The following is a 21,418-nucleotide window of genomic DNA, read 5'->3' on the forward strand; positions in this document are numbered from 1 at the left end:
TCAAATAAAATTCGTTTGATCGCCAATACGAAAACACTTTAGAGATTAGATAAGCGAGTTATTACACGCTGATTGATATTACACGCCACTTTTTCTTCTTCGCGATAATGATTAATCTCTCGAATAGTTATTTTCCTTCGAGATTTAATTTCAAAATTCTACGAGAATAAGCTAATTCATACCCATCCGTAATTCGATTAAATTTACAAATCGATAAATATTCGATAAATATCGAATCTATTAATGTTTCCTATTTTCGACGTATCTATAATTGTATATTACTTCACGAAATTCGACTTCAATTAATCAAATTCCAATCAAATCTTTCTATACCGATCGCTCGCCGAGCGATATTGGTTTTATTGGAACGATAAATTAAATATCGGCGAAGCAATAATAATAATAATAATAATAATAACAACATACCCGTATCTATCCAATCAACGTCCTGCCCGTTGTACGCGGATTTCAGTCTATTCGTGATTGTGGTCAACGCGAAGACCTGGTCCCTGACGATTGTCGGCCTTGATCCCGTGCTAAGCACTTCTGGATTCAATTTCTGATCCTCGCCGTTAGACGACACCGGATAAATATATCTAGAACACAAAATTCACGGTAAAAAAACACGATTAATAATCAACGATAATTTCAACAGAGACGGTGACGAATCAAATTTACGATCATCCTTTCACGGCCGAGGATTGAAAGAAAGAAAGAAAGAGAGGAAGGGAAAAAAAGAAGAAGAGGAAGGAAGAGAAATAATTATCAGAAAGGAAAAACTCTCACTTGTCGACGTGCGTGCCGTTCCAGCATTCCTTGGTGTTGCTAGGAGGCACGACGAGGCCGTCGTTGCAAATCTTGTAAGGCAGATAAACCCAAAATTGCCTCGAATCTCTGACTCTCTGCCGCGTCTCTTTCACCAATTTGTCGAGAATAGCCGCAGCCGAGACGCGATCGTCCGTCAGCGTGTCCTGGTCGAAATTCAACGATTCGAGTTCCAACTCCCGATTGTCCCGGCGTCTACGCCTCCCCAACACGGGTCGACCACAGCCGGTGAACACTCTTTGGGAGACGTCGTTACTGTTCTCCTGGAAGTTCATGATCGCCTCCGAGATTTTCAAGTTGAGCGGTCGTACCAGCATCTCGATGTTGAAAGGACCCAACAGCCGGTCCGCCACTTTGTCCACGGCCTCTGAAATTCGAAAAATTGAAAAGAAAAAAGGGTAACTCACAAATTCGATTCGATCGTTGCTTCCTTCTCAATGAAATATAGTAATTAAGTTCAATCGACTTTCATCTTTCTCTAATTTCTTTCTAATTCTAAAATTTCGATTCTAAGTTAAATTTCGATTCACATGGATCTTTGGTTATTCTAACGAACAAAGTATAAATCCTATCCAGTATGCGTGATTCGTGGCCGGTCGATGGATTACATTCTCTCCCTCCCCCCTTCTATAATTACCAGGATGGAACAATGCACGTGGAAATTACTCACCGACGAAGTGATTCCATTCAGTGTCCAGAGCCGCATGCTGGGCAAGGCAACCCTTCATCACGTTGGCGCACATGTCGCCGCACGCCAACACGTTGCCGGCGATCCCGCTGCACGAAGGACAGACGGTCATCCTCGTGAGCGCAGCTGCGCACTCCGCCGACGGCTTCAACTGCGAATCGAAATTTTTCCGAATAGATTTCGACGCGACCGCGACTTTTATTTATAAAGCGAGGAGAGCGGGCTTCGCATTTACCGATTGCATGTTCTTCAAGACGTCCGCAGCTACGGTCAGGGCCTGGCTGAAAGCCCTCGTCGCAACGAACGATCTCTTGATCTGCACCCCGAGTTTCTGCGGGGCGTCGCCGAACGGCCTGATTTCTTTCATGTGCTCCCCCACGCACTCCATGTATTTATTGTCGAAATTGTACTGGCTGTTCAACACGGTGAACATTTTTTGATACAGGGTGTTGAAGAAATTGTCCATCGTGTCGTCTAGATCGACCTGAAAGTTACCAATCATAGTTGAGACAAAAACTTTGCTTTCGTTTTCTTATAAAAATAGGCAGAGCAACGATACACGATTTTGGAAACAAACTGGGGAATTTTGAAGGGAATTTCGATCTTCTTAATTATTATATCTATTTTTTTTTATACTCGATCGATGAAAGATGAAGGAAAAAAATATAAAAGTTATCGAACTCGATCTGAATCATAGTTGAGACAAAAACTTTATTTTCGTTTTCTTATAAAAATAGGCAGAACAACGATACACGATTTTGGAAACAAACTGGGGAATTTTGAAGGGAATTTCGATCTTCTTAATTACTATATCTATTTTTTTTATACTCGATCGATGAAAGATGAAAAAGTTTTCTGCCTTATAAAAATAGGCAGAACTCGGTTTTGGAAACAAACTGGGAGAGGAATTTCGATCGTCGAAAGATGAAGAAAAAAAATGATAACAATATCGAGGGAAGGAGAATTTTTCGAAATTCCTTAATATATTTTTTTCCCTATTCAATTTCGGTGGAGAGTTTATGGAAAGGGATTTTTCGACTTCTTAAGCCTGTCGTTGTTTCGAAACGTCGATCAAAAAGATAGAGTGTGGAGAGAAGCCTCGATAAATTTGAGTCCCTCGACGCGATATATCACGGCCGCGTATAAATTCGTTATCCTGCAGCGACGCGTGCGATTGCGACAATAATATATTCATGCGGGGCCATTTTCGAGGACCGAGCCGGGTCCAAGTGGCGCTCGCTGAATAATTTCCAACCGATTTGAATGACAATCGCCACCCTCGAAACATCGCCTCCCTCTTTTTTTCGCGGCATTCCTTCCTTCCTTCCTTCCTTCCTTCCTCCCCGTTCCGACCTCTCTCTTATTTCGTCCTCACTTTCGAGTGATCGATGCGACGCGACGATGACTCGAAATAGTCATCGCGTGCCGCATACGCTGAACGATACAACGATTCAAAGATTAACCCTTGGACGAGAAAAATTCCGATTTACAAAAATGGAGAGGATGGGTGTGGTGATGGTGATGATTCGCCAATTAGATTTTTGACCTTTCGATCGAGGGAAGCGTGGTACAAAGAATCAGAGAGAGAGAAGAAAAGATCGAAGGGGAATGAAGCAAAGAGAAATTCCAACGGTGAGGGATGGAGATGTCTCCAAGATGGATGGTAATAGTGTCTCGTTAACTGTCGAGGGAATCCGTTATCGAGGAAAACACGGCGTAGAAGAAGAAGAAGAAAAAGAAGAAGAAAGAAAAGTAGAGAAAGTTTCGAGGTTTCCTTTTTATTCTTAAAATAAAGTTATGACAAAATACCACGAAATTACAAGTATAATTTAATTTTCCCTCCATTGGGACTCACGATCAGCCCTTCGATGCGAGAATTGATAAAAATCACCATCCCCTTAATAACCTCTCCATCCGAAAACGGAATACGGTTCCATTCTCCTTAGAAACATCCCCTTTGAACATTAATCCCAATACAAGAGACAACCCCGGACAGATAAAGCGAAAACCGTTCTGTAATTGCTGAGCTCCCCCTGGGGGAGGGGGACGCTCCCCACTTTGACCTTAAGGATACGAATGTGCGAGAAAAGAAAGAAGAGAAAGAAATTTTGCTTTTATCGGTAAACGGTCGCGAACCCGTCACAAGCATTGATTAAACTCGAGAACCGCTTTCCACCATCCTGTCACGAAGTCTCGTTGCTCGCGGTTAAACGTCCGGCGGACGAGGGTCGAGCTTTCCAACCGAACTTTTGCCCCTCGACGAGCCTCCTTCTCTCTCTCTCTCGCTCTTCCTTCTCGACGAGCTTGTCCACGGATGGGATGAAAGCGGAGGAAAGCCACGACGAACAAATTCTTCCGCGTTTGAAAATCGAGACCGCGACCCTCCCCTATCGATTTTATCCTGGAATTTGATTTGTCCTATCGCCAACGAAATTGGATAGTCGTCTCTCCTTCGATGGCGAGTTAACGGGGGAGAGGGTAAGGGAAGCTGAGAATTTTCTCTCAGGAGTTGGTTACGAAAAGACGGAAAATTTTATTTTTTAATTTTTTCATTTATCCTTTGCGATATCCTCGATAGAGGTAGGAAAATGGAGGGCACTTTGTGAGTCGATTAAAAATGCAAATATTCGTTCGAGTAAATGGAAGACGTGGAACGTTTTATTTTTTAATTTTTCTCCGTTTATCTCTCGCCATAGCCTCGATGAAAGTTAGCAAGGGTAAACGAAAATGGAGGGGAATTTTGTGAGTCGATTAAAAATGTAAATGTATTTGTTCGAGTAAATGGAACGTTTTATTTTTCAATTTTTCCATTCAAATTTTTCCACGCTCGTGACTTACCGTCCCCTTCGCGTAATAATTCTCCAATTCCTTGAATAAGTCCGTGAACACGTACGCATTCTGCTCGTAGAGGGTACCGTAAGTCTTCTTAAACATCTCGTGAAAGACCCTCTTGCTATTGGCGAAGAGGTCCTTGAAGAAGCCTGCGAAAAGAAAGGAGGAGAATATTTCAAACAAATTTTCTTTCCTCAACCATAACAATGATATAAAAATCCCGCTTTAAATAAATCCCGAGGAATAATTTGAAAATACAGGAGAGGCAGGATCCGAAGAAAGGATTGGATCGAGAATACAGCGATAGGCGTATAAATAATTTATACGAGTTGTTAATCGATCCGGGAGGGAGGCAAAAAGGACTAGCTGGAAAACGTAATTTCCTTAATTGCACTTGTGCTTCTCCTCGGCCCTGTGACTGGGAATAATTCGTAATTGCGGAGGAAACGAATCGATCCACCTGTTCGAGGGGAGGGTGGCCTCGAGATTTGCAAATCAATCACAGCCTCGATTTATAACTTGGCAGATTGATCACGCGTTAACAACGCTCGCCTCTTGTCGAATTATAGCGCGTGACCGTTCTACACGTCTAACTTGCAAGCGTTAATTAACCAACCCTCTCTACCAAGAGAGAATAAACTCGAAGAGTGAACGCGTTTATCTTTGATGTATCTTAAACTCTTGGAAAAGAAGAAAGAGATATTGTTATTAATCAATCGATAATAAACAATAATAATACAGACTCGTGAAATAATTATTATTTATCAAAATAACAATATATATATATATAAAACTTATTATATAAGCCATCAAATCAAAACGGTTATCGAGAGAAATCGGAAGAAAGATTTGCGGGGAGAGAAAAATGGTGGCGGGCAACAATGACGTTCCTAGAAACCGTCCAGCCCGACAAAGAGAAGCCTGTGCCACCCTCTGGCGCGCGTAACCTCGCCAACCCCCTGAACCCGTTCTTATCGTCACTTCAGTCGCGAAGAATGTGATTAAAATTCCTTTTAACGACGCTGGGAGAGAGAAAGAGAGAGAGAAAAAGGTAGAACATAGGTGAGCCTCTGTGTAACGAATCGTTGACGGCGACGCCTCCGCAAAAAGCTTCGGGGGAAGGAAGCACTTAGCGCCGCGACGACCGGCTACGAACCTCGCCAGCCTTTTAATTCGCGATACGCTCCCAGCTTCGCGACTAATTCCCCCTCCGAATCTCCATTCCTATTTGGAGGAATTTCTTTTTTCAAAGTCCGATCGAAGAATCGTCGATTTTCGACGATATTAACACTTTCCAACCATCGAATTATCAGATTTCGCATGATTTATGGAAAATTGAAGTATTCACCGAAATCTAAGAGAATAAAGATACGTAGAAAAATATTGCGTTGATATAAATTTTATTTTACGTAAACATTCCCTGTTTATTTTTGTTATTTCGATCATCTATAATGTAAAATAGACAGATAGAGAAAAACATCACGAATCCATTCTTTCCAATAATTATTTCAAGCTTGTTCTAAGCTAATTCTAAAGAAATTAAAGACATATCTCTTCACATTCTCGGCCCTTGGTCTCTCTGTCTTCCTGTGTATCGATGTTTCTGCACGCTCTTTCCTCCCTCTCATCCCTCGACGCACTTCTATCGTGGCGAGTGGCAGGCAAAGTGGATACGTAGCTGGGCTGGTGGTGGTGGCTCAAAGGGAAGCACGACGACCGTCAGAGAAGCCGTGGCCGTACGGAAAGGTCGCATGGGAAAGATTGAACCTCGAGGAGGATGGTTTGGGAGGTTATGGTGGCGCGAACTCGCGTAATTTCGTTAATGAGAACCGTTACTCGCGCCTCTCAGATTTTCCGCCGCATCTAATTTCCACCACGATCGATCCTTTCCACCATCACGGAGATCGCCGTTTCCTTCCACTCGAATTTCAGTTTACAGAAGAGATCTGGTTTCTCGGGAAAGGCGAATTTTATGGGCGTGCATCTGAATATTTTTCTAATTGTATGCATAACTGTACGCGCATAACGGGTATACGTATATTGCTAAACAATAAATTTCCCGCATAGAATCGAGAAAATTTATGACACGGTCGTAAAACACCGGAGCAGAAAAGTTTCCAAAGATAACGAGTTGGAAAAGTTTCGTTCGTGACATCGAACCAGGATTTACATTTCATATTTGGGAAACCAGGAAATAGAAATTACCGGAACCGATAATAATATTTTACGACTCGAGGGATGGGGAATCTTTCCTTTCTGCTCCATCGTGACCTCATCAGTTCGAGAAAATTCCAACCAATTTTCACGGAATATATACATTTCTTCATATCTCGTATTCATCCATTCGAAATCTTATTTTCACGCTGTTCGAACCTTCCTTTTGCAAATTTCCTTTCGAGATCAAAGAAACCAAAAAAGAAAAAACTTCTCTTTTTCGTAAACGTTACGAGAGAAATCACAAAGATCCCAAAGTAAGGAAATGGTGAAACCTTGAAGCTGAAAAAATTCTCGCAAGAAAAAACGTCGTCTGTCTCGCGAAACATTATATATATATATATATATATATATATATATATATATACCGACTGATCAAACGAAGTGGCACCGCCTCTCGGAGAGGCAACCTTCCACGCAGTTTCGTCACTGTGTGTGTTCTCGAGTGGACTTCACCCCTTCTCGGATAAACACCAAAAGAAACGAGATATATATATATAAAGAGAAAGAGAGAGAGAGAGAGGGATTAAAACGTTGAAGGAAGGTACTCACTGTGGAACCTGGACCCTCTCGTGGACAGGACTTGGTGCAACCGTTGAAGAGTTTCTTTGGTGGCTTTCTCATGTTTGTCACGTGCCCTCGCCTGCAGTCTCACCTCCATGTCCGCGGAACAGCACACCTCGCCGCCGCTTCTCACGCTCCCGCATACTTTCAGCTCTTTTGCTGGAAAAACGAACGGAAAACGAGATTAAAAACCACCCTTTGGCTGCTCCTTCTTCTTCTTCTTCTCGTTCTTTTCCATCGTCGTGGTTACGGGAGTCGAGACCAATTTCGTTCATTCGCCAAGGATGGTCAAAGAACAAATTGATTCTTCATAATTGAATTCTTTTTTATTTTTAGGATTATTCAATTTCTCTAGAGAGGAATCTTAATTATTTTTATTCGAGTTTTTCCGAAGATTAATTAAATAAGAAGGATTGTAGAATTGTTCGAATAAAGGAGAATTAATTCTTTTGAATTTTATAAATTTTTTTTACTTGGTTTAGAATGTTTAGTTTTTTTTTATTTTGGAAGAATTTGAAATTATAAATGTTCCTGCAGAAAATATCGCGAATATCGAATAATTAATAATTCGGATTAACGTCTGTCTGCTTTGGAAATGATTGGAATACTCGATTCGAGACAATCATTTATAATTTTCGACGCATAAATTTAATTAATAAGTCTGATTATCCTCTTTCCGCCATGGAGTCACTGTCGATTATGCTAATTACGGATACATACCTATAATGGAAATATTTAAACATTGATCAAAGCGATAAAATTAAATAATTTCTACATAATATAAACGTTACTTATTGTTATTACGAGCTAATACGGAAATGAAATCGATGCAAGATCCTTGTCCTTGACTAAATACACCAAACAAAAGAAAAGGTTCATCTTTTCGACAATTTAAAAACTTTACTTCAAAGCCGTTAAAAGCAATTTGTCACGATATCTGCCTATTATCAACCTTTTCATTTTGACAAGTCGTTCGAACCAATAAATATTCATTTCCGTGTTTGCACAAATATTCGTTTCCGTGTTTAATTCGAAAATCACTTGATATAATCCCATAACATTTTACAATAGTAACAATAGTAACAATAGTACAATAGTATCCCCTAAATATATTTTTTCACAAAGGAAAGAAACTCGACAATTATTTTGTCGAAAATAGAAACAATAGAAAGAATGCACTGTGTATATAGGAAGAAAGACAGGATTACAGAAGTGGCGAACCACAGAAGCCACTGGTACACCTGGAAAATCCGGAAAATAAATCAAACCTTCTTCGACGACAATAAGGCACATTAATAAAGATCATTTTTGAACAATTATATCTACTTATCTGCTAATATTTCCAATCTCCCTCCAACTAAGCTAATTTCCACGCATTTCTCTCCTTTCGTTTTAAGCCCTTCTCCTTTCTCTTCCTTCTCTCTTCCTCGTCTGTCGTCACCAAAGTTTCCACGTGGCCGTAAAAGTAATCCTGAGATTCATTTCCGGGTCCCAAACCGTTTCAATCCATTTTCGGAATCGCGACATTAACGAGGAAAATAATCGATTACGCGTAGCGAACAATATTATCGTTTCTATCCAACGAATACTGTATGCATATGCATAGCGAGGTTCACCTGTATCTATTCAAATCTGATTCTATTCAGTTAATCGAGATCGATTCGAGGGCGTTTGAGTTTAATCCGTCGAAAAAGTTAAAAATTAAAGTTGCATTAAGTAATCAAGTAAAACGGTCGAATAAGTTGTTAAAATCCGCTTTTTATATTATTTTATATTATAAACGATAAATTAACTTTATTCAACTATTATCGAATTTTTCCCGACCACTAGACATTAGACGTATCAATAGACTCGACGACTTGTTTTCTCGTTTTCGAAAGCAAATTTTTCGATAAGCGAGGCGATTAGATTAGATTAAAAAAAAAGAAACAAAATACGCGGGAAATAGATATTGAGTTAACAGCTACGAAACTAACCGGAATGAAAAATGTTAAATATCGAAAAGGATCGATTCTCTCCCTTTCCTCCCCTTCTTTCTCAATTTCCCTCATCCTAACGTCCGATTCAACTTTCCAAGAAATCATCGTACAACCGTTCTTACGATTCTTCCAACATTCTATCAAATTCTATCTACGACTATTTGCCAAACTACTTGCTCGTAATCCCCATTTCCTTGGCAACGATCCGCCATTACGTGTGACCAAACAGACAATAACAAGCGTCATAAAAACGTGATAATCTGGATCGAGAGGAATTTGTATCCTCCTCGCATAAAAGAGCCTTGGAAATAAATAATAATAATAATAAAAAGAGAAGGGAATATAAAACAGGGGAGAAGCAGAGGCGAGGTATCTCGAAGAGGCATTTGACGAACTACCATTAAAAGCCCCTCCTCGGCCCAGACACCGAGACGACCCTCCTCGTCCTGCTGCTTTTGCACCGCGCAAAGGCTCCGCGGTTCACACACGCGCACACTTATGTAAAGAGGGGAGTGAGAGGGAGCGGCAACCCGTTTGTTAGGGGTCGCCAAGACGCGACGAGCTTCCGTGTCGCGAGTTTCCGCGATACTTTGGCTGCTTTTTCCTTCTGGAAATGGAGGAGGATGAAGGAGGAATTATGAAACAACACGAGTCGATGGAGGGAGTGGACGACGCAGGGTGGATTCCGCTGACTGCGAATGATAGGGGGAGGAGTGGATTGCTTCGGGCTGATTCGGGTTAAGCAGCAAGGAGGAAAATTAATTCTCGTTTAAAGTTTCGGAAACGAGACGATGCGGGGGAAGGATTATTTATTTTTTTGATGTTCTTTTTTTGAGGGAGGATTGAATTACATTACACGCGTTGTATATTTGCTCGTAAGTAATTCGTTGCTTTTCGTCTCATTTATGATAATGAAATGGAAAGAACTCGAATGATTCCCTTGAAAAATTTCAAGCTTCGATAATACGCGAATATCACGTAAAAATAGATATTTTTATTTATTTGTTTATTCTTTTGTGAAAAATTATAAAAGGGACACGAAATCATCGAGACACGACAGATATAAATTCCGATGGAAATGTGCGCTCTTGCTCGAACCTTTACTTATGATCATTAAATTTGATCTTTGCGGATCAACGCTCTTTTTCCCTCGACATGTATTAAAATGCAAAAATTCGAGAAGAAACAGGGCCAAACACAAAAACGACGATTGCATCAAACTCGATCCACGCTCGTCTCTCTCTCTAAACATAGATCAACCCTCCTACCCCCGCCCGATCGAATCGATCATTCCACGTACACGCGTGCGTCTCCAACCTTAACACGGCCGATTGACTCGAGGTTAATCGAGCCGTGGGAAACCGCAACTTTCATCCTCTCCCTTTTTATAAACGAAAGGTCAGCTTTCATCCCGGTCACCTTATTCCCTCTCGAACGCCGGTTAATTACGAAAACGGGGCAGGGACGCGTTTTCGACGCGGGGATGACACGAGGATGGTGGCTACGAGACGGATCGGCAATGGCGGATAATCGAAAAATGAGCGCTGGATGGGGAGAGGGGAGGGTAACGGTAATGGGATTAAAGGGACACGAGCATCGGTCACGGTCGAATTTCATTTCCATCGCTACCAGACACGACGAGATAATTCCGTTTGTAATGAATCGGTCGAAACGATATTCGTCGGGAGTTAACGGGAAATTCTCGTTTACAATTTTACGGATTTCGGAATTTCCGATTTTACGATAAAAATCGTGCACCAAGGCATGCTATTAGGCCGGTGTTCACCACTTGGCGCACGTTAAACACGCGTTGCTAACAAAGGCGATGGATTATTTGCCTGGAAAATAAATGGCCACGTGGGCGAAGAAAAAAGGGATAACGGTAAATGCGGTAATAAAATTACAAAGCGATGATGACTCGGCAAAATGCGGGATAATACAATTTTGTCTAAACGATTTTGCCTTTTTCTACCTGAACGACCTTTTAAACTCCTTCTGTTTCTCGAAAACCAGTAAGAAATTACGTGATTAGAAATATAGTGTAATTTTCGTGCGAGAAAAAATTATTCCTGTGATTAATATGTCACGTTCACGAATTTCTGCGTCTGTTAGATTATCGAGCTCGCAAAATGGATGAACGAACGATCGAATGAAAGGGGGAGGATATTCGATTTCACTTTATGTGCGGAAAGTTACCGTTAGAAAAGGGTTGCTATTCGATTAGAAGTCACCCTTACTCAGGGAGAAGATGTGTACGCAGATGTACCAATTTTCCGGGGAAAACGAGAACCGATACACGTCTTTGATCTTCGGGAATAAGACGGGAATAAGACAATGGATGCGTTTAGATACGGTTGATTTTACGAAATTCTCGAATAATCGGCCCTTTTCTCTTTTAAATGAAAAAAAGAAGAAAAGCATCCGAAATAAAATTGTATATAAATAAGAAAAAGAGAACATATCCGATTCTTCTCGATCTTAAAATTAAAATAAGACGATAAATAATTAAAATAATAATTATAAAGGAGGAAGCAACAATTCCTCGACAGATCCTTCAACGAAAACCGACACGAAAAGCCGGGAGAGAAAGAAATGGAGAAAGAGGAAGCTGTTCGAACGGAACGAACCGTAAAGAAAGAAAAAAGAAAAAAAGGAAAATGCAGCAGGAGCGTCTCTTTCCTTTTTTTCATTTTTTATCTCCTTTTTTTACTCCACTCCTCCACGCTCGAACGAGCTTTCACCCTTTAACGAAACTCGAGGCGACTCTTTCGTAACCGATTCATTATTATTCAGGGCGAATCGATGATAGCAAGTTGGCGCGATGGAGCCGGCTCATTCACGCGCATTCGAAGTAATTACTTTCGTTCCGTTTGACGGCGGGGATGGAAAGGGGATGGCTGGATGAACAAGCCCGCTTCTGCTAAATGCATCACTCGATTCCTCACGCCCGACCAAACTTTTCCTTCCCCCGCGTTATTTTTTTTTCTATTTCGTTCCCGCGCGCAAACGGATTCCCTCGCCGATCTTTATCAAATTTTTCCAAATACTTTGAAACGATTATACGAAAGAAAGAAGGTTAATATCATATTATACGCTCTATTTAGAACTATCCGCGATATTGCTGGAACTTCGTCGTGTGTAATCTTACATTCGCTTAACTCGAAAATTCTAATTTTAATGAAGAACGAGCGACACGAAGGAAATTTTATTTCAAGAGATCCGAGGGAAGTTTCTTTTCTTCCTCCCCCCTCTAGAAACTTTCCTTCATCTCAAAGTTACAAAAATACATTTGTGAAAATGTATATGGGATAATCGAAGAATCGTTCATTTTCAAACGGGCGAAATTTTTGAACGATTGAAACACCAGAACGCATAGAACGACGTCTTTTGACTGCCATTTAAAAGGGTGTTACATGTGGAAATTGGGAAATTTCCATTGTAAGTGGATTTCCACGAATAGAGTCGCTGGGGCCAATCTCCAGTCGGTAAAGGGTGGAATTCGCGCTATCGCAAACATGAAAAAACTGTAGAAAAATGCAGCAACCCGGAAGGGATGGTATCTCGAACGAGATTCTCCTCCTGCCATTTTTTCGATTAACGAGCAAATATCATTCGTCCATTCCTTCTTTTAAAGCAAATTTTTTACAGCAGCATCTTATTTCCCTCCTTTTTCTTAGCATTTTCTTAAGAACAGGGAATAAAAGAACGAAGAGAGTTCGAATGATGAAAAACGTGTAAATGCAAAAAGAGGAAATATGTACGAGATAAGAGGGAAGCACAAGTGAAACGAGTAAAACCAGAGAGTAAGATGTTTTAGCTAACTTTTGTATTCAAAAGCAACGGTATAAATTTCGTGAAAGCTTACAAAAAGAGTATATATATATACATATAAAGAGAGAGAAAAACGGTGTAATTCTTCCTTTATTTACGCAAAATTTCTTCAAAGTAATGATGATACTTTTAAACTCATTGTTATACTACAATTGTTACTTAAAAAAAAATCAAAATTTCTCTAATATTCTCGCCTTTGAGTTAAAGTGACGAATAAAGTTTTCTTAGATTCAAGTTTTCTGAATTCGAATTCGAAACTGTAGTGTACTCTATCGGTGTACATGCGTATCTGGATGGTCCGAATGGGACGGAATTATGTACATCCTTAACTGCAAACGATAAGACATCCATTTTACGGACAATATATTATTTTGTCAATATGTCAATATGTATATTTAATTGTCAATATGTATCAAGTGGAGAAAAGATCTACGAGTTTTTTTTTATTTCGCCAAGTTCGAATATTTTATCGATCAATCCCATCAACAAAAAAATTCGGCATTCCATTTCTAAACTAAAATCTTAAAGGAATCTTCTCAAAATTTACCATCCACCGTTTAAATTCAACTGTGGTGCACTCTATCGATGCACAAACGTACCTCGATGACCAATCAGCCAGTCGAAAACATAGAAAGAAGACCACGAACTTTTGAATCTCGAATGAATCTTTCCAAGATTCCTTGATTCGAGTTCGAAATAACATAAATACACGGAAAGAAGGCCACAAAATTATAATATCAATTCCTCAAAATTACAATATCCTAGCAATCCTTAAAATGGAAACTTTCCTAAAATTCCCCATTTCCGATTCCTCAATGATGAAACTCGCAAAGATCCAACGATTCGAATCCAAAGTTCAACCCTGAGTTTTCCATCCCCATCCCCCCATTTGGGGGATGAAAATTACAGTTATTGGCGGCGATACGAGATGGTTCCAACCGAATACAAATGACACACGAAACCGTATTCCTGGTTGGTGGAACAAGCAACTTCTCCCCTCTGGGGAGATGCTCGCGAGTCGAAAATGTTTGCACTGGTTGGAAAGGAAGAGTTATCCGTAGGGCTCGAGTCGATCCGTGGCCGATGTTCCGTCTTGAAAACGTCCGAAATTGAAAACAGGCTGGAAATTAATGGGAGTTCGGACGGTGGTTGCCAAATATTTACACGCCGGGCCTGGCATTTCCATAAAGGTGAATCCTCCTTCCTTCGAGGAGGCTTGCGCCACCTCCTCCAGGATCTCCCCTCTCCCTTCGAACGGAGAAAGGGAATTTTCCCCGCGGATAAATCTCGAGGGGTTTGCCCGAGACGAGATTTCGAAGGCATCGATCGAATTTTCCACTTATCTCGATTGCGTCAATGTATAAGCTAAGCAAAGGAAACCCCTTTTGCGAAATTAAAGGATTAAAAGGCTGGATATGAGAAATGATCTTTCAAACTTTTGTAAAAAAAAAAAAGTAAATTTTATCCAAGATGTTTTTTAGTTTTCATTAGGAAATGGATGTACGATAATTGGAGCGAGATGATTCGATCGTAAATCTAAAAACGATTCTTTTTAATGATATATCGCAAAATGCACGATTCCATTGTTTGTTTGTTTGTTTCCGATTAAAGAATCAGATCAATTGCACGTAATAATAAAAATAAAGCTATCAAAAACTTTTGTATGCATCTTTTAAACTGACTTTCTCTTTCCATTGATTACGATTTGCACGATGAAATATTACTTTGCACGATCATCGAAACGATCACGACTCATCCCGGCTCCGATTCGCATCCTCACGCGAACTTGCATCGCGGAGAGAGGAGAAAAGGAGAGAAAGAGAGGAAGAGAGAAAGATTGAAAAAACGAGAGTAGCCGAGGTTAAATCGCAGGGAGGAAGAAAGAGCCGTTTCCGTCCATTCATCGACCGCCACCGCCAAATATTCCCAGACAGAAAAGAAGTACATAACGGCGGATGAAAGGGAAAAGAATAAACGAAAACGTAGAAAAAAAGAGGAGGAGCGAGGAGAGGAAGAGGAGAAGGAGGAAGAAGAAGAAAAAGAAAAAAAATAGCAAAAGTAGGGTTGGCGTAAATCAGAGGAAGACGGAGACGGTGTTCGAAACCTCCTCCATTCTCCCGTGTTTTCCATTGCGTCACGTACACGTAGACACCACGTGCACCATCCCATCCCGCGGCGAATCTTCGTTAAATATTTACGAGCGTGCCGAATCGGCCTCTGTCCAAGCGCTGGGAAACGCGGCGAGCTTCTTTCTCGCGATCAATCCCGCGTCGATGCGGCCGCCAGACAGGCGGGACGTCGGACCGACGTCCAGACGAGGAGTATCGTCGTCGTCGCCGTCGTCTATTGTTGGTCGAGCGCTGAAAACGCTCGTCGAGATTTCGATTCGCTTACGTCGGCCGAGTTGGATCGATGGAACAGAACACGTGTTGGAAAAGATTGCAAGTTGGAAAGATCGCGATGGAAATTACGCTGGATCCATTTCTTCTCGTTTTTCAGAAGAGGAGATTCGATTTCTCGTTGTGCGATCGATTAAAGATAAAGATTTGGGATCGCTTATTTAGAATTTTATCGAGATTTTTTGGAATCGATTCTCTTGGACGATTTTTGGCCAAGAACTTTCTTATTTCTCTCCCATTCGACAAATATCTTTGAACATGCTCGAGATTTTAATTTATCGAGTTGGATCGATGGAAGAGGATACGAGTGTTTGGAAAAGATTGGAAATTAAGCTGGATCCATTTCTTCTCGTTTTTTAGAAGAGGAGATTCGATTTTTTCGAAGATTTGATTTCTCGTTGTGCGATCGATTAAAGATAAAGATTTGGGATCGCTTATTCAGAATTTTAACGAGATTTTTTGGAATCGATTCTCTTGGACGATTTTTGGCCAAGATAATTTTCTTATTTCTCTCCCATTCGACAAATATCCTTGAAAATGAGATTTTAATTTATCGAGTTGGATCGATGGAAGAGGACACGAGTTGGAAAACGATCGATCGTTGGAAATTTTTTTTCTTTTAGGAGGAAAGATAGGTGGTGATTCGAGATTTTTGAAAGATCTGATTTCTCGTGCGATCGATTATACTGTTGGGATCGCTTATTCACAATTTCATCGAGACTTTCGTCGAAGATTCTTTCGAATCTCTTGGACGAATTTTCTTTTGATTCATCTTTCGAAAGAAAATTGCAATTTTCTCCCTCCATTTCTTCCCCCTCCCTCCACGAATCTGACGCGAAAAGAGTCAGATTCGAAGTCGAAATTCTAAATCAAATTCTTGGACGAAGCGCGCGAAAAAAAAAAAAAAGAAAAAGAAGAAAAAATCGGAGAGACACGTTTATTTGTCGTTCCCCGGTTGGCATTCCGTTGTTCCGTTTAACAAAGCGAACGTGTGGACGCGTAGCCGGATGCACAGGGAGGACACAACAACGTAACCCACGATTTTATCGATCGTTCGAGCCCATACAGAAGGCAACGGTGTATCCACGCGACAAAGGCAGAACCACCACCTAAAGTGGGACTACCGGTGTGTAACAATGTAACCGGCGCTGCTTGCTTCTCGTTTCCACGAGAAGTACACGCGTACGTGTTTCTGAACGCGCGAAATTAACGATCATGATAATTGTGCCAGCGTGAAGAAAGGGGAAATCCTGACACGCAGCCACTCTCCCCCTCCCTCCCCCCTCCTTCTTGAACCCCTGCGTGCAAACACCAACCAAACACCCCTTCTCGGTGAATACAGACGAATATACGGGGTGTTCCATTCCGCCCCGCCGAGGATTGAGAATCGAGAATTTACACCGAGGGAAAGGATAATCTTCGTTCGTTCGAATTCCGTTTTCCAGAAAGAAGATTCAATTTCCCTTTTCTGTCTTAACCCATAGAATTTCATGGTTCAAGGAAAACTCGCGGTTGTTTACACGCGGGATCCGCATTGCTGGTGATCGTCAGAGATGGAGGAGATGAAGAGAAGAAGGACAAATAAAAAGGGGAAGAAAAAACAACGCGTCAAAGGAAAGGCAGCGTGGGCTGTTTCGAGTGGAGATTAAATAAAAAAAAACTGACGACGTCGCGCTGGGAAAGCTGCTCGAAAGCTGGGAGGCGAGAGGTTGAATCGTCAAGCAGACGACAGCGTACACCCCGTATAAACGGCGGCGATCATTGTGTGCAAGCAACCACGGTGGGCTCCGCGTTTGTTGGCCGTCGTGAAAGAAAAGCGTTCGTGAAGTTTCATGGCTCCCCCTCCCCCTTAACTGAAAATCGAAACTCGATAATCGAAGAAAAGCCCGGAGTCGAGCCGAAACAATCGAGCGCGACCCCCAAGGGTCGACGCGATTCCACTTTTCCTCCGCAATCCTCTCCTCGAGCAACTTGCCTCCGCCGAATAAAAATCCAATGGAAGGGAAAAAGGAGATCCGAATTATTTACCGACTGTATTTCTCTCTTATCTGCCAGTTTTTCGTATATTGAAATCGAGGAGGAGGATCAAGATTATGTAACGAAAACTTTGGACTCGAACGCGTCACCATCCCCGTTCCGGGGGAAACTGGAAGAAGGGGAAGGGGTAGAAGAAAGGAGGAGAGTGCATCGCGAGAGGACACCTGCGAAAACACGTAGCGAAAGTTTCTCAACGCCCGGTGTCGGCGTGCAACCGACGAATTTAGGGAGTTTTAGGGCGAAGCTTAGAGGATGGGGTGAGAAGACATAGGGTTGCTAGGAGACGCCCTCTTCCACATGTTATATTGCATTACCCTATGCGGCTCGTGTGCCAGCGCGGGGGAGAATTGGTTGCACGAGTTCTCGTGTTCCCCGATCCGGGTGTTTCGAGGGTGTCTGCGTAGAAAATCGTCGAGCCTGTCCTTGAGCCATCGCCTCTCCTCACCTTTGCCATCTTCCTTCCCCTCCTCCTCCTCCTCCGTATCTTTGATATCTCCTCTCATCAGGTGTGATCGTGTTTCTCTTCTCTCTCTCTCTGTTTCTCGGACATCGTTCGCGATATGCGCCTTGACCCGCGCAATCTGGAGGCTCGTTGCTCGTGTATAAAACAGGGCTGCTCGTTTAACCTTTCGCGCTGTTCGAGTTTCGTCGAGGGATGATGACTCGACGATGCGTGAAAAGGTTTCGATGGTCGAGGATGCGAGAGAAACGAGGAGAAGGGGGGAGAGGTTTGGGGTATACACTTCAAAGCGTGAACGATAGTACAACGAGTGGAAAAAATCTTAGCGATTTCAAAATCCTTTAAAAAGGATTTTATCCTTTTTAATCGTTGTATCTTGATTGAGTTGCAAAGTGCGTTGGTTGTCGTGATCAAGCGTGTAAAATATTGAGAGATGTTGGTATATCGGGGAGAAAGGGAGAGAGAGAGAAAGGGAGGGAAAAAGAGGACAAAAAGGTAAGGAAAGAGCAGCATAGGAACGGTCTAACAGGTGGCTCGTAAAATAAGCCAAGCTTCCAATAAGCCTCTCGCGAACGCCACCCTTCGGAAATTTTCGGAACTATATCTGCGTTAATTACCCGTCCACTTTTCTACTTTACTCGTATAATTTCACTCGTCCTCCTTATCGATCGAAAACTCCAAAGGAATCGTAAAAATATAATGGGACACGACGCAATAACGCTTCTCCAATGATAAATGAAATTTATTTTATTTTAAAATTTTATCTCATCAATTGATGGCTCTGAAACGAAAAAGTAGAAATTATAAAAACGAAAGAGGAATATTTCATCGAAATAGCGTAATGTAATTAGATGGATTGTCTAGGCTTGCAAGGCTACGTGTTAACTCTCTTAACTTTCGAGTTCCACTTCTCTTGGAAACACCATGTCCCCTCAAAACCACGTGACATATCTGAGTGTACTCGTTCGATTAATTCGTATTCGTGTCGCGTCGTGTCTCGTATTCGAGGAAAAAGAGAGAGGGAAAGAGGGAGAGAATTGGTCCTCGTAAAACAGCCGTGGAATCATTATAATTTAGTTAGTCGCACACGCGTGGCCTCGTATCTCTCTCGAAAAAAAATGTCGTCTTTTCGTGAGTCTGTCGCATACGAATGTGCCGTACGAAACCGGTCCATGGAAAAACGATCAGAGATTACGAGGCCCCGTAATCGAATTCCTCTGGAATCACTGGATTGTTTAAATGTTTAAATGTGGGGAAAGAAAAGAAAAAAGGGGAGAAAAGAAAATTAAAAACGAGGGAATCGAGATGGAATTTCCAGAGATTCGAAAGATTTAGAATATTTGGATCGATCGAGATCCTCGAAGAGGGCGAATAGAAATTTCGTTGTTCCTAGAGAAAATGCAAAGTTGGTGTAAAAAAAGAAAGAGATAAAGAGGGGTCTTTTTAGGAGAAAACCTATGATTACCATTCTTTTTATCTACCGACTCGAATTATCTAAACGCGAATAGGGTTATGCGAAACACTTTTCATCGTAATAATACATGTTTCCAACACGGAGATCGGTCCAAGTAATAACATCTACAATGTAAGATAGGTGTCAATAGCTACCTTCCACTCATTTGCATAATTCCTTACCGCAACGGGTAATTTTCTTCCATTGAATTTTTTCACCAAACACGAAGAGTTCCCCCTCCCGTGACGACTGCACAGATGAATCAATCCGTATTTTGCGTCGATTGAAATCAAAATACGCTCAAAATTTCCAAATTTTCCTGTTTATAGAAATAAACAGAACGAGAAGGTAAATTCTCTGGAAAAGAGAGATAATAATAATAAAAAAAAGAAATTTAAGAGCAAAAGAATCGAGAGAGTTTCTTCGATCAATTCTCATTTACGAAATTCCGAGAGGAATTTTTCTGTATATATCGTTAAAATTGTTAAAAAGACTCGCAGAGAACTTGCATCCAACCTGCCTAACGAACTTAATCTTAATACCGCAAGGTTCGTTTGGAATGATTTGCCATTCAATCGTCATTTGCTTTCTCGACGAGATGGGAGGCGGTTTTATAGACACACGCGTGTTACCAACGTGTCGGCGACAATAAGGCGCATCACGGAGTATTTACATTTCACACACGCCGAGGCCGATTACGTTTCTTCTCTCCGCGATACAAAGACCTCGGTGATTGTACTTTTTCGACCAAACCAGGCTGACGTATAATTATGGAATACGTGGGTAGCTTTTTCGATTTGTGCAGTGGACAAGAAGATATTAATTGATAATAATTTAGAAATTGAAGGAGTTGGAGAATATTTACATAATTATTAGAATCGATCGGATAATTTGAAAGTTCGAAAGAAATCCTAGAAAAGTTACTTTGTTAAAGTTATATTTTATTATCGATTCCGAAGTAAATCTAAAAAAAAAAACAATTTCGCGTTTAAAGGAATTATTTAGCGTTGAAATAAAATATTTTTGATTAATGAAATATCTGTGATATAAAATCGTTCAATCGATAAAGAAATGGAACAACGTTATTTTAAGTATAATTTTACGAGCTGTTTCTCTTAAATATCAATTTCTCAAAATAACTTTCACGCGATTCATGATTCTAATTATAAATATTGTGATTATCCATTTATTAAATTGAATAGACTATCACGAATTTCTATAAATTTCATTCCAAAGAATATTAACTGTCGAATAAAAATCATTTCTATTACACGACGCATCTCAAGTTCTCAATTCAAGTGTCAAGCTGATTCAAAATTAATTCAAAGTGCCTCTTGGGAGGTAAAGGAGGGGGAAAAATCGCGAGGAACGATTTTCCACGAGGCAGCAGTTGGATAATTATCCCGAGGTGTAACGAATTTTCAGGGGGGAGTGGTCGGGTTAATTCGAACAATTACGGTCACTGGCTGGCCCCGTGTTCCTCTTTGTCGACGGAAAGACTTCTACAGGAACAATAGGCCCTTCCACGTCGCGTCGTCTACGTTTTAAATAAAAGCACCTCCCCTCCTCCCTCCCTCCCTCTCTCCCGCTACAACACGGTTGATATACTCTTGCGGACTCTCGTTTACACACAGAGAGGAAAATATTCCTCTGTGTTTACCATGGCCGAGTTTAGATCGGCGCCATCAACGCGGGTGCACTGACCAAAGGACAACAACGTCCAGCCCGTGGTTTTCTAAACATAGGCTTCGGTTGGTCGGTGAACCCCCCCTCCTCCTTTTTCTTCGACACAGGATGTTGATCGTAACGGGCACAATGCCGGCATTCGCCCCTCGTCAATTCGAATTCGAAATGATTCCATCGTTTATCAACGTGGATAGAGAGAGATGGAGAAATAGAAACTCTCTCCTCGAACGTATCGCGTTATAAAAATGGAAGATCGTTTGGAAATTTTGAGAATATATTCCTGAACCCACGAGATTATACTATTCTGCTTGTTGTCATTCGATATTTCATTAATTAGAGGGATAATTTATAAACGAATCTTTTCAACAATTTTTTCAACAAAGATCCTTAATTTCTTTAGCACATCCATAGAACTTCGGTTAAAAAGCGAAGTGAAGAAACGCGAAGAAA

General features: G+C 41.2%; 1 protein-coding gene across 1 annotated transcript in view; it reads right to left on the reverse strand.

Moving 5' to 3' along the window:
• The window catches only part of LOC108003653 (glypican-4), a 92,002-nt gene that overhangs the window by 3,727 nt on the left and 66,857 nt on the right, over positions 1-21,418 (reverse strand). The window contains exons 2-7 of the mRNA XM_017066068.3: positions 7,112-7,282; positions 4,352-4,494; positions 1,749-1,997; positions 1,496-1,664; positions 787-1,192; positions 427-596 (exon numbers count right to left, since the gene is read on the reverse strand). Coding sequence (XP_016921557.1) covers positions 427-596; positions 787-1,192; positions 1,496-1,664; positions 1,749-1,997; positions 4,352-4,494; positions 7,112-7,282 — 1,308 coding nt within the window. The remainder of the gene's footprint in view (positions 1-426; positions 597-786; positions 1,193-1,495; positions 1,665-1,748; positions 1,998-4,351; positions 4,495-7,111; positions 7,283-21,418) is intronic.

The sequence above is a fragment of the Apis cerana genome, linkage group LG9 (assembly GCF_029169275.1).
Source record: "Apis cerana isolate GH-2021 linkage group LG9, AcerK_1.0, whole genome shotgun sequence".
NCBI lineage: Eukaryota > Metazoa > Arthropoda > Insecta > Hymenoptera > Apidae > Apis > Apis cerana.